The sequence below is a fragment of the Mollisia scopiformis genome (genome assembly GCF_001500285.1).
Source record: "Mollisia scopiformis unplaced genomic scaffold LY89scaffold_2, whole genome shotgun sequence".
NCBI classification, from domain to species: domain Eukaryota; kingdom Fungi; phylum Ascomycota; class Leotiomycetes; order Helotiales; family Mollisiaceae; genus Mollisia; species Mollisia scopiformis.
The window spans coordinates 1706123-1717876 of NW_017263582.1; the positions used below are offsets into that span (position 1 = coordinate 1706123).

Sequence of the window (11754 nt, forward strand, 5' to 3'; positions counted from 1 at the left end):
GAGGACATATCGTGACACAACAATTCTCCGCTTGGAGGAACGTTTCGCAAATCTATATTGAGTACCGTATCGAGCAGTCGAACCTCTGTATCATTCGTACCTTATTCTAAGACATCGCGATGACTTCATACTGCGGAGTTGTCCTTCGGCCCACGGAATTTTTGACCGACAATTTCGAGTTTTGTTGCACTTCGATCGGTGCTCATTGATGCCGCTGACCGACCTGGCCTTATTCCATAGAGAGGCTAAACTTCCTTCTTCAACATTTATGGATACCCAGAGCGAAGAACTCTTGCCCCGGACATCGAGGTTCGTTCGCAGCGAGATAGTATATTTAGAGTTCCTATGGTTTGCAGGTTAGCAAGTTGCCCCAGTATGCGTTTGGTACGAGGCATCTATGATATGTAGTTGTATAGCTCAGTGATCTTGGTTATGAATAATCAGGACTTCGGAAAGTTCATTATTTTCAGTGCGTTTGTTGTAATCATTGCAAGGGAATATGTGATATGTATAGTAGAAAAAGGTGCGCTTACCATAATGCCGGGAGTGTATCGGGAGAGAAGGGTCTGAGAGAGTCCGGCACATTAGTCGTGGATACTGCTTTGAATCAACATGATCAGAAGGCCCAGTCTCTGAAGAGTGATTTGAGAGTTTGGCAACGGTAGGGTCACTGGACTAGATTTCTTCACGAGGTCAGCGAATCATCCCGAGAAAGACAGGCATTGATACTTTTGGTTGAAGAGAAATTCAGAATATGTAAGATTGAATGTCATCCACTCGAACGATATAGCGACCCCGGCGAGGGTGCCACCGAACAAGGTCAATCGCAAATTATATCATCATAAAAGGATTGGGAAAGCAAGCAGGTAGTTAGGGTTCAGACTTACCATTATTTCATACGAGGGAAAGGAGTCATTGCGAATATGTTGATGCCACTAATGACTCCTAACTGAAATAACAACAGAGTGTTGCAGCAAAGTGCTGGTGTTGAGACACTGCTAGGAAATATCATGAAAATGAAGAAAAGTTCTTGAAGTTTTGATGTTGAAAACGGAGCTTGGAGAAGGCTGCGGCCCTAATCCTGCATAGCTGCCTTACCAGGCTACCATAGAAAAATTTAGGGTGCGTTTCGCTAATCACACACAAACCAATTTTGGCGGAAATCGATTTCTACAGTACAACGATAAATTTCTCGACAACCCGCCCAGTACGTCTTTGAAAGCTCACCGCGTTTTCGCAGACCCTCAGCTAATCGTATTAATTCAGAATCATTCACAATGGGTGACGCAGAGATCACGGCATCGTCATGGAGATTGGTCGAGGTTGGCCGAATCGTCCTCATCTCAAAAGGACCTTCTGAGGGAAAGCTGGCTACAATCGTCGAGATCATTGACCACAAGCGCGTATGTCATGCTTGACTTGGGACTGGAAGCAAGGCGCATTTACTGATTAAGATACAGGCTCTCGTCGATGGACCATCAACAGACACCAAGACCGCCTGCCCTCGCCAAGCAGTTGCCCTCCAAAACGTCATCCTCACTCCTCTGGTCCTCGAGAAGCTCCCCCGTGGTGCACGAACTGGTGTTGTCAAGGCGCAATGGGAGAAGGCTGGTATTGAGGCGAAGTGGCAAGAGAGTTCGTGGGCCAAGAAGCGTCAACAAAGAGAGCGAAGACGAGCATTGACCGATTTCGACCGATTCAAGGTTATGCGATTGAAGAAGCAGGCACGATTCGAGATTCGAAAGTCTTTGTCTAAGGTCAAGGCTGCGAAATAGAGGATTGAAGGGTTTGGGCTTGCTATCATGACTGCGTTGGGTTGCTGGATTCCTTTGCTTCTCTGGGAGCTTTGTATCCTACGTCAAATTTGACAGGCGTCAGAGCATATGGACTTCATAAAAGACAAATGGAGTGCTTTCCGAGAATTTTGCTACGGGTGATCTGGTTCTATGTGTCCATGTTTGTGTGTTTAAAGTTTTGGGGATAGAAGTCCATTGTGATATTCAGCAGCTCCAAGAGCAAAATCGAAAATGCCCATGAAATATCCGTGAATATCGCGTTGATCCAAATCATACCTATTCACCGCTGAAGCTCTGCGTGCCTTCCTTCTATGTTCTGCGATAATCCTAATACGGTAGTCTAAATTACTAGCGAAAGCACAACTCTATGCTTTGCTGTCCGTGAACATTCAATATCGCGTGAACACTACCACTCATTCTACATTTCGTACTTGAGGTAAGTTGAACATACGTTCCATAGGAAATCGCGACAAGTCTTTTTTCGAGGTTTCTATTCCCTAAGAACCTGCGGGGCTAAGCGCACACTCGAAATTTCTCAAATAAACGAACACACAACAACCTGCTAATAATTTACACCACAGACATACCGCCCACCATGTCTAACCCACGCATCGAAGAGCTCCCAGACGATGAACCCACCAAGAACGTCACCGCTGAGGACGAGGGATCCGAAAGCTCTGACTCCGATGTCGAGGCCGGCGAAGGTGGCATTCCAGCAGGAGGAGCAATTGTTCACTCTCGCAATGAAAAGAAGGCGCGCAAGTCAATCATGAAGCTCGGGCTCCAGAAGGTTCCTGGTATCACCAGAGTTACTCTGAGAAGACCAAAGAACGTGAGTGTGCCTTTGCGTTGGAGCTTCCTACAGGCTGCGAACATTTCTGCCAACCACGACGTCACAAGCTCTGTGGGACATCGATATCGAGCCTGGCCGATGGAGCTGCAAGAAATAGAGGACTTTGGCCTGTTTACAAGTACAGTGTGCTAATAATTATATGTTGCAGATCCTCTTCGTGATCAACAACCCCGAGGTTTACAAGTCTCCCTCAAGCAATACCTACATGTAAGCACACCATATCTAAATTCCACACGTTTAGCAACTGACACAATCTAACAGCGTATTCGGTGAGGCTAAGATTGAGGACTTGAACTCTCAAGCACAAGCTTCCGCTGCTCAGCAACTTGCCGCTCAAGAGGCTCACGACCACGCCGGACACGATCACTCTGGGCATGACCACTCTGGCCACGACCACGGCAAGGGCAAGGCTATCGATACTGGTGATGACAAGAAGGACGAGGACGAGGACGACGGAGAAGAGGTTGACGCTTCTGGTTTGGAGGACAAGGACATCGAGCTGGTTATGACACAAGCTAGCGTTTCTCGCAACAAGGCTATCAAGGCTCTCAAGGAGAACGATAACGATATAGTCAACTCTATTATGGCTCTGAGCATATAGAGTCTATAGTGGTGGTCTTGCATGGCAATGCTGGACTGGCTGGAGGGGTTGTCGACAAATTCAGACGCTGATACTGCATCCAAAAAGCAATGTATTCTGAAATGCAAAGATTGGACTTGCAATCCAAAAATCTCTGGACCTCTATGTATGTGAAGTACTTGTTTTTGTGATGTTCTGGGGGCATATAAATCTTGCTCGTGCAAGCAAGTAACATCATGGAGTGATTTCAGTGTTTCCCAATGCTTTGACATATTTTATTAAAACCAGAAAAGTCCCCTTCTGAAGCTCTAGCAGCTAGCTTGTAACCTTTATTCGAATATTAACAAGAAAATCGCATATTCTTTTCGCTCGTCTCATAAAGCTGCTCGGCGCGTGTTTCTGAACGCCTCATTATCAAGGCACCAACACCGGCCCGGCAAGAAAGCTCTCTGAACCTTCAACAACTCAAGACAACTACATCTCTCCCCTCATCAATCGCCCCAATACCATCACAATGGCTGCCGGAGTAAGTTCAACCGCCCAATTGCTCATTACACCCTCCTGCGAGCTGTTTCCACTCTGCAATACCTTCCAGGCAGTCCTCCACGTCTCCGAATTGTGCCGAAAAATCGCAACTCCTGTAAATCCATAGCTAACCCATCTTCTACTACAGCGAAGCGCAGCTCTGAAGCTCGACTGGGCAAAGGTCACTCAATCCCTTGGTCTCCGTGGCCAGACCGCCACCTCTCTCCAAGCCTTCAAGAAACGCAATGAGGATGCTCGTCGCAGAGTGCAAGTGCTGTCCGAACAGCCATCGAAGGTCGACTTTTCACACTACCGGTCCATCTTGAAGAACCAAGCTGTTGTCGATGAAATCGAGAAACATTTCAGCACTTTCAAGCCAGCGACATATGATGTTGCTAGACAAATCAAGGCCATTGAGGCTTTCGAGGCACAAGCTGTGAAGAATGCTGAGGAGACCAAGGGACGTGTTGACATGGAGTTGAAGGATTTGGAGAAGACATTGAAGAACATCGAGGAGGCTAGACCGTTTGAGGACCTCACTGTGGTATGTCTTACCGTGGTAGAGTTTTGGATAAACAGGGATGGGACTAATCTGCTGTGTGCTTATAGGATGAAGTTGCTGCTGCTCGTCCGGACATCGATGAGAAGACCTCCCAACTCGTTTCAAAGGGACGCTGGTCTGTACCAGGCTACAAGGTACGTAGTTAAACATACATCTCTGTGGTATTTGCATAATCACTAACTATTCTACAGGAGAAATTCGGCGACCTTTCGATTCTCTAGGCAATTGCCTCGCATCCTTTCCTATGTCTGTACTTGTGTAAATAGCGGACCAGTAGAAGACGAGATCAAGAAGGCATATTCACAAATATTGTAGCTTCTCATCATTGCGGTGACCAATGTGCGAAAGTTGGTCTTATTTTTACTCATTCAAAATCGCAAGTGTGGATTATCAAGTTTTGTCTTTATGCCAAGTACTGGGAACAGCTCCGTGTTCAAAATTGTACAAAGCAAAATAAATCATCTAGAGTGCTATCAAGTCCTCTATGTTGCTTCTCAACGCGAAGTCTGAATAGAATCCGGACATCGAACATCTCTGTTGAGCAAGTCGAAAAGCTTGTTCTCTCATACATTCATGAATTTCTTCTCAAACTCCTCATCGGTGAAAGGCACAAAGTCTCCTGGTATCTCTGGTCCCCAATTAGATCTAGGCTTCTTTGCTGGTGGGACTTCACTCTCAATCAGCCACTTTAAGCCCTCTATCATATCGTTCTCAGCCTGCACTGCTCTTTCCAATAAAGGTGCTTTCAACCAGAAAGTATGTGGCCATCCCTCCACCACATCCAGCTTCACGTCAATCCCCGCTTCTCTCAATGCTTCAGCATAACACACGCCATCCGAATAGTAGATATCATTCGTTGACACCTGGATCCAATGTCTCGGTAGCTTACTCAAGTCCTCCACTTCCAACGGCAATGGACTTGAAGTCCTATTCTTCGAATGCAGGGCAGAATTTGCTAGCAGCGAAGTATGAAAGGCCTCATGCATCGACGTATGTCTCGCTCTCAACTTCTCGCTAAGATTCGCTCCTCCATTGGTAGCATCACAGGTAACAGGGCCCCGCAACAAAACACCATGGATCCGTTTATCTCCTTGCGGAACAGCAAAGGCTCTATATTGCTGCGAGATCTGAGCTGCTAGTTGACCACCTGACGAACTGCCCATTATGATCAAACGGCTCCTGCTTCGCAAAGATACGATGCCTTGGAAAGCACGTAGTGCGTCAGCGAGTGCATCATCGGCGGGAAACTCTGGCATGAGCCGATACTCGACCGAGTAGACTGTGCATTGCAACTCTTTGCAGATTCGACGGCAAGTCAAGTCTTCGCTATCCAAGTCACCGACGTGTAGACCTCCGCCATGGTAGTAGACGACAATAGGATGTAGGGGCTCTCTGGGAACAAAGCTTTTGAGATCATATGGTGGTGGTGATCCCTCTATAGCTGGAATAGCACTGTAGCTTCGGACTGGAATTGTTCCGATGCTTGTGTCGTGGATTTTGATGCCTTCTGCGAGGTGCTTGTCACGGCCGGTAAGAAGTTGGGCGTTGAGGTCTTTGCATCGTTGGCTGTAAAGCGCTCGACGCTCTTTAGGGTCGGTAATCGTGGGCTGAGGGGCGAATAGGTTGGCTGCTTGTTCGTGAACGAGCCAGGCTGGGTCGAGAGGAGGTGGGAGTTTTGGAAACATGTTGGGATCCATTGCCAAAATTTCCTTTGGAGAAGTGATGACACCTCTTTAAGGTAGCGGCGTGGATAATTCGAATATACTGTGTAAAAAGGAAGCCTCTGACTGTCTTCATTCAGTGTTACTGTCTTTGGTAAGCTTTGAGAAGTTATGAGAGAGAGGAGCCATTGAAAGTAGCTTTGAAGGTTAACTTGTACGCGCGATCTCCGGCTAGATCTTGGACTTTATAGTTTGGAAGATTTGGGGAACATACTTAAACGCTAGAAGAATCGCCCAAAAAATGCTTCCTTGCCTCGAAACATCTCACAAATGAGATACGATTTCTCCGGGTATAGGATAGCATCAGGAGGTATGATGTCTTATGTGATCTGAGACCCTAGTATCCCACTGGATGCTATCTGCTCTGAGAACGACAGGTCCCCATCTTGTACATTTCAAGTCTATGTATAAGAGCTGTTCTAGCATATAAAAGGTTCTGGAATGAGTAAACATCTCGAAGCTGGGCAATGATGCGAATTTAGCCGGCTTCGAATCACGTGAATCTACTATACCCCTATCCGATCACGACTGACAAGAACCAGCCTTGTCAAACGGAGCATATATGTTTAGGTGCGAAATTACAAGCCTGGTAATGAGGTTGGCAAAGTTCTGTGAAACCAAGTCGATCGCAGTAAATTATTAGATTAATTGCTACTCATTAACTTCTTGAGGGCCCATTGAACCGAGAGGCCTCTGAGATCGTTGTAGTGCTGACCGGTACCTACGAAGAGAACGGGCACATTGGTAGCATGCACCATGCTTACCAACGTACCAACCATATCTCCTACAGTATCACATTTCGAGATGATGAAGCCATCAAGACTTCGCCCGTTGCCAAATGCCGCATTGAAGTTACGAGCTTGGGCAACAGAGTCTGTTCCAACTAACGCTTCTCCGACCATGAGAATCTTATCCGGTTTGGCAAAGTTTGCGAACTTTTCCAGGGAAGACATGAGTCGCTGAATGCTTGTTAGTGATTTGAACCTGGAAGGAAACATAAAACATACCTGATCATTGTGTCGTCGACCAGCGGTATCGATCAGGACTACATCATATCCCTCCTGTGCCCCGAAAGTTACGGCATCTTTAGCAACGTTTGCTGCATCCTTTCCATAGCCCTTCTGATAGAGCTCCACCTTGCCGGTTCCCTCCCGAGCAGTGAGTTCCTTCAAATTTCGTACGTGAACGGCCAATTGCTCAACCGCGCCAGATCTGAAAGTATCACAAGCAACTACGAGAACTTTGAAATTTCTCTGCAGCAGGAAAAAGCATATTTTCGACAAGTTCGTCGATTTTCCAACTCCATTTACACCCACGATTGAGATGACATATGGTCGCTGCTTCTTGATAGCATTTATCTCCAACACAAGATCGTGAGAAGATGTTGGAGTAAGCATTTTTTGCAGTGACGATTCCATTGCGCTTTCGATTCTGGTTTGTATACCTGCGCACAAATTAGCCAATGTATAAATTGAAGTACTTGAGATACTGACTCTCGAAGTTTTCCGTCTTCACTCCGATCAGCTCTCTCTCCACGCCTTCACACAATCGAATAGCTGCTTCACGAGCAACGTTCTTCCGCAGTAGGTGATCTTCCATTGCCTTCATAGGCTTCTCCAAATCTTCTTTTGTCAACGTCTTTCCTCCGACAATGCTTCTAAAATATCCACCAATAGCACTTATGCTCGAGCCCACAATTCCTGTGGACGAGGTTACTGTATCTGTTTTCTTTGCAGTCGCTGACGCCAATATCGAATCAACCTGGTCGTCTAAATCCTTTAAGAAGAACTCTCCCTTTTCGTTCTTCCAGCCCCAAGACGATTGGTCGATTTCCTTCATGGCTCCTGGTCGCTCCTTGATCTCGTCTTCGCCGGAAGTAGCACCATTAGCAGGCGCAGAATAATCCAGGGGTGTATCGCTATCCTCGTCTGCTAGGCCATCCGCGTCCCATTTTCTACCTTTCTTCGCTACTGCAGGCTTGCTAGCCTTATCCCGCTTGGATTGAAGCTCATCGCCGGATGAAGCATATGCTGTAGGTGTGTTGGCAGCTTTGCGTGCTCTTCGAGACCCTTTTCCTCCCGGTCCTCCTTTACCTGTCAATAAGTGACTCGCTGGGGTGCTCGGTCGTGAGGTATCAGGCGTCGCAATAGGAGTGGATTCGTTGGAGGTGAGATCTTTGTAGTTGTTCTTGGAGGCGCCTCTAGACAGAATTCCAGGTAGAGGAGGCGGCTCATTCCCGAAGTCCTGAGTTACTGAAGCGGGAGCTTCTGCACGCAAAGCAGTTGATTCGGCGACCTTTGTATCTCGGTTCAAAGCTGTCTTCTCAAGCTGTCGAATTTGCTGATCGAAATAATCGTCGAAGGCGCATTTGACTATGGTGGTGTGTGGTTTTCTTAATTGATCGCCATACAACTCCACAAATATGATCTTGATATTATCCACAAGTTTATCAATCCAAGATAGGTGCAAAAGAGATCGATAGACAGCCTGCAATAATTTTAAGTCAGCCAAAGCTTTGCTTAGGGAATTCTGCCAGAGGTAGGGTAGGCCGTCTGCGGAATTCGGCGACGCACCACGAATATCAAACCTAGCTCTTTGACGGTCGTCCATTTGCACGTATGTTGGTCGTACTTATATGGAGGATTGTTTGCGGCAGAGATATCGTCTGCAACTCCAGCTCCAGGAAGTGTGCGCTCCTCGATGAAGACACTGGTTATGAGACTGTTGATGATGGAAGGACTGGTCGGCGCATACGTTTTCGACCATAGGACAACACCAGAGGTTGTAAGAATCTCGAAAGAATCCAACATATTGGCAGATTGAATATGGTAGATTATGAAAAAGAAGTGTCCAAAGCCCAGCAAGACATTGAAGAATGCGGTTCGCCGCGATAAGGATTAGCGCCGAAGTTTAAGCGGCTATCAATAGGCTCTTCAAGTGGAAATCTGTTCGAATAACACCTTTTCAACTCGACACATAGCCAGGCCTTCCTCTTCAATTATCCTGCCTTTTCAAAGCAGTTCAAGCTGCTGAATAAAATTCACCGCCTCTTCAGTCCACTTTCCACAGATTTGAGGCTCACAATCACTTCATTCTGATCATCAAGATGCAACGAACAGGTTATGGGAACCCCCCTCCTGCGACATCGCCGCCGCTGCACCATCCAGTGCCTCAGCATATTTCTGCAGTTCCCCAGCTAAGGTCTCCTCCTCCTCCAGCTCCTCAAATTCAACATCAAGCCGGCTATGGAAATCCATACCAATCCCACCCTCCGCCGCAAGGCTCATTTGGTGCATATGGCAATTTCATGTCAGACCCTACGGCGCAAATGGGATTCCAGGTTGGGCAAACAGCTTTGAAGCACGGTACAGAATACTTGGAACAAAATGTTAGCAGGAGAAATCTTATTCCATGCGAAGCTGAGACTGACTCCGAATCAGGTTAACCGTTATGTCAACATATCCGCGATCAAACACTACTTTAATGTCTCGAATTCCTACGTGGTAAACAAACTATTCCTGGTACTTTTTCCGTGGAGGCACAAGCCCTGGTCGCGCAAACAGTCTACTGGCCCCAATGGCCAAGAAGGGTGGTATCTACCTCCTAGAGATGATTTAAACAGCCCGGACATGTACATTCCATTGATGGGTTTCGTCACATATATACTCCTTTCAGCAATGGTGGCAGGTCTTCGAGGCGAATTCCAGCCAGAAATCTTTGGATGGACTGCTTCAGCAGCTTTTGTCATGGTTGCCGTGGAACTTTTACTCTTGAAGCTCGGATGTTACCTTTTGTCTATCTCGAATGACTCCCAGCTCCTTGATCTTATTGCCTATTCGGGGTACAAATTCGTGGGAGCTATTGTGACTATCGTGCTCAGCGAAATCTTGAATGGAGGCAAGGGAACTGGTGGATGGATTGGATGGACAATATTCACCTACACATTTATGGCGAATGCTCTATTTTTGGTAAGCCATGTGGATTACTACCTTTGTGATGGCTATTGACTTGTTCAAAGCTCCGGTCCTTGAAGTATGTTCTGCTTCCCGAGAATCCCAGCGACGAAAGAGGAACCATGCAAACAGTAGCTCGATCCCAAAAGATGCAAAGAACGTACTTCTTGGCTGGGTACTCGTATGTGGTACAGCTGGTTTTGATGTGGTATCTTACGAGAGTGTAAAGCTTTGGTGGGAGCGGCGTTGTGTTGGCGTCTGGATGTAAGGGTGAAAACGGTCAAGGCCTCCCAACGATAGGCATCGAATCATCGCGTCGGAGGGGAAAAAGAGCCTTGCCATGGAGCTATGGCGCTCATGTGTACCATACGATATTAATGTAAATGCAGATGACACAAACCGACCGTCTTTTGCATCATGTCTGAAGGGGGTTTCTTGTGAGTACACGAATCAATGATCCCCTCCTTTTAATTCATCTTTCGCCTTCTTTCTCTCGTCGAATTGTACACACTTGATAAACCTTGAGGGTTGCGATCAAGATCCTGATTTCATTTCCTACCGCTGGATGCCAGTTGCACCTTCCTTCCCACATGCCACTATGCAAGCTCACATGTCGCTTTCTCGATTCGTGATTCTTTTCTCCTTTCATCCAACACTTCATATCAACAAGCATTGCCAACGTCTCGATTTTGATCACCGTTCATTCTCAAAGTTATCAATACATATATCTATCTTGCTTCCTCCCGTCAAGCGCTTTAGGACGGATTGACGATGTCGGAGAACATTCCTCTTGTGGCTATAGCTGGCAATCATCCCAGGACGGCGTCGTCCTCTATGGATACAGCGGCAGCGAGCAATCCTGCCACACTTCTATCCGTCACGGACCGAGAAGGCCAAGACGAAGGTACGCTCCCCCCCCCCGGCTTGGCATCGTATTATGCTAATTGATGCAGAGGGCGAGACAGATTTTGGGGAAGGTTCTCGTCAAACTGAATTAGCCTACACGAATCACCAGAATCTCTTGCCATTATGTTGGCCAAGCATAATTTGCTGGGGTATAACGTTCGTCCTGGAGGTTGTTGTCTACATCATAGTTCGCATATTCGAAGAAAAGCCATACGAACAAAGTACTTTGCAGCCCATCCTGTTCATCATGCGCAGTTGGATAATCCTACTGGCATTTGTTTCCTTACATACCTTCAAGGTCATGGCACTTGATGCTCGCTGGTTATGTTTTCGTGCTCAAACAGTCGAAAACACAGATGTATGTTTCTTTGCGTTTGATCGAAGCCTCAATTAATACGTGCTTAGGCAGACATTCTCAGGGAAAGTGATAACCCTTTCACTGTACTCTACAGAGCCTGTATAAGCAAGCGATTTCAGGTTGCGGGATACTGTGGTTGGTTCCTTGTGTGCATCTTGGTAACTTTCTCAGCAATTTCAACATTTGAGATCACGCTACTAACATTGGTCAGGTGGCTCAGTATGGCGTGGTTTCCTTGTTCTGGAAATGTTCTACGATTGCAGCTAGTCAAGACGTTCTCTGGTCCACCCAGCATGGATCTGTGTTTTATCAGAATCTAACCCTGGCCAAGGTCTTCGCTAATTCTACTGGGCTCGAAGAAGATTATTCTGACTTCAAGCGTTTGTCTGGATTCGACGAAGACCCTTATCATTTTGGGCGATTCTCTATGGTTCACCAATATGGAATTGTTGGAAGTCGGTATAACACACAATCCGTCTCGCCATTGAAGAATATTGCTG

The 11754-nt window shown here is 46.7% G+C and overlaps 8 protein-coding genes across 8 annotated transcripts; 5 read left to right on the top strand and 3 right to left on the bottom strand.

Moving 5' to 3' along the window:
* Window positions 1-52: 52 nt before the first annotated feature.
* Window positions 53-994, bottom strand: LY89DRAFT_185842 (uncharacterized protein). Its single transcript, XM_018205662.1, has 3 exons — window positions 901-994; window positions 534-597; window positions 53-343 (listed from the first exon to the last, which is right to left on the bottom strand). Exons 1-3 carry the CDS (start codon window positions 914-916, stop codon window positions 91-93), a joined length of 333 nt encoding a protein of 110 aa, XP_018077915.1. The 5' UTR covers window positions 917-994; the 3' UTR covers window positions 53-90.
* Window positions 995-1266: 272 nt separating this feature from the next.
* LY89DRAFT_635883 (60S ribosomal protein L14) lies at window positions 1267-2047 on the top strand. The gene is made up of 2 exons (XM_018211465.1): window positions 1267-1403; window positions 1461-2047. The coding sequence occupies exons 1-2, from the start codon at window positions 1278-1280 to the stop codon at window positions 1773-1775; spliced, it is 441 nt and encodes a 146-aa protein (XP_018077916.1). The 5' UTR covers window positions 1267-1277; the 3' UTR covers window positions 1776-2047.
* A 328-nt stretch (window positions 2048-2375) lies between these two features.
* On the top strand, window positions 2376-3433 carry LY89DRAFT_680296 (nascent polypeptide-associated complex, alpha subunit). The gene is made up of 3 exons (XM_018214045.1): window positions 2376-2628; window positions 2798-2856; window positions 2911-3433. The coding sequence occupies exons 1-3, from the start codon at window positions 2392-2394 to the stop codon at window positions 3248-3250; spliced, it is 636 nt and encodes a 211-aa protein (XP_018077917.1). The 5' UTR covers window positions 2376-2391; the 3' UTR covers window positions 3251-3433.
* A 284-nt stretch (window positions 3434-3717) lies between these two features.
* On the top strand, window positions 3718-4852 carry LY89DRAFT_680298 (ATP synthase D chain, mitochondrial). Its single transcript, XM_018214046.1, has 4 exons — window positions 3718-3755; window positions 3903-4298; window positions 4364-4450; window positions 4508-4852. The coding sequence occupies exons 1-4, from the start codon at window positions 3744-3746 to the stop codon at window positions 4535-4537; spliced, it is 525 nt and encodes a 174-aa protein (XP_018077918.1). The 5' UTR covers window positions 3718-3743; the 3' UTR covers window positions 4538-4852.
* Window positions 4781-6449, bottom strand: LY89DRAFT_606432 (alpha/beta-hydrolase). Its single transcript, XM_018210423.1, has 2 exons — window positions 6252-6449; window positions 4781-6122 (listed from the first exon to the last, which is right to left on the bottom strand). The coding sequence occupies exon 2, from the start codon at window positions 6011-6013 to the stop codon at window positions 4880-4882; it is 1134 nt and encodes a 377-aa protein (XP_018077919.1). The 5' UTR covers window positions 6014-6122; window positions 6252-6449; the 3' UTR covers window positions 4781-4879.
* Window positions 6450-6654: 205 nt separating this feature from the next.
* LY89DRAFT_635892 (P-loop containing nucleoside triphosphate hydrolase protein) lies at window positions 6655-8884 on the bottom strand. The gene is made up of 4 exons (XM_018211466.1): window positions 8611-8884; window positions 7531-8524; window positions 7045-7481; window positions 6655-6996 (listed from the first exon to the last, which is right to left on the bottom strand). Exons 1-4 carry the CDS (start codon window positions 8845-8847, stop codon window positions 6682-6684), a joined length of 1983 nt encoding a protein of 660 aa, XP_018077920.1. The 5' UTR covers window positions 8848-8884; the 3' UTR covers window positions 6655-6681.
* A 121-nt stretch (window positions 8885-9005) lies between these two features.
* On the top strand, window positions 9006-10417 carry LY89DRAFT_777294 (YIF1-domain-containing protein). Its single transcript, XM_018222134.1, has 3 exons — window positions 9006-9425; window positions 9478-10005; window positions 10056-10417. Exons 1-3 carry the CDS (start codon window positions 9144-9146, stop codon window positions 10215-10217), a joined length of 972 nt encoding a protein of 323 aa, XP_018077921.1. The 5' UTR covers window positions 9006-9143; the 3' UTR covers window positions 10218-10417.
* Window positions 10418-10843: 426 nt separating this feature from the next.
* On the top strand, window positions 10844-11512 carry LY89DRAFT_185947 (uncharacterized protein). The gene is made up of 2 exons (XM_018205663.1): window positions 10844-11412; window positions 11466-11512. The coding sequence occupies exon 1, from the start codon at window positions 10928-10930 to the stop codon at window positions 11288-11290; it is 363 nt and encodes a 120-aa protein (XP_018077922.1). The 5' UTR covers window positions 10844-10927; the 3' UTR covers window positions 11291-11412; window positions 11466-11512.
* Window positions 11513-11754: the final 242 nt, after the last annotated feature.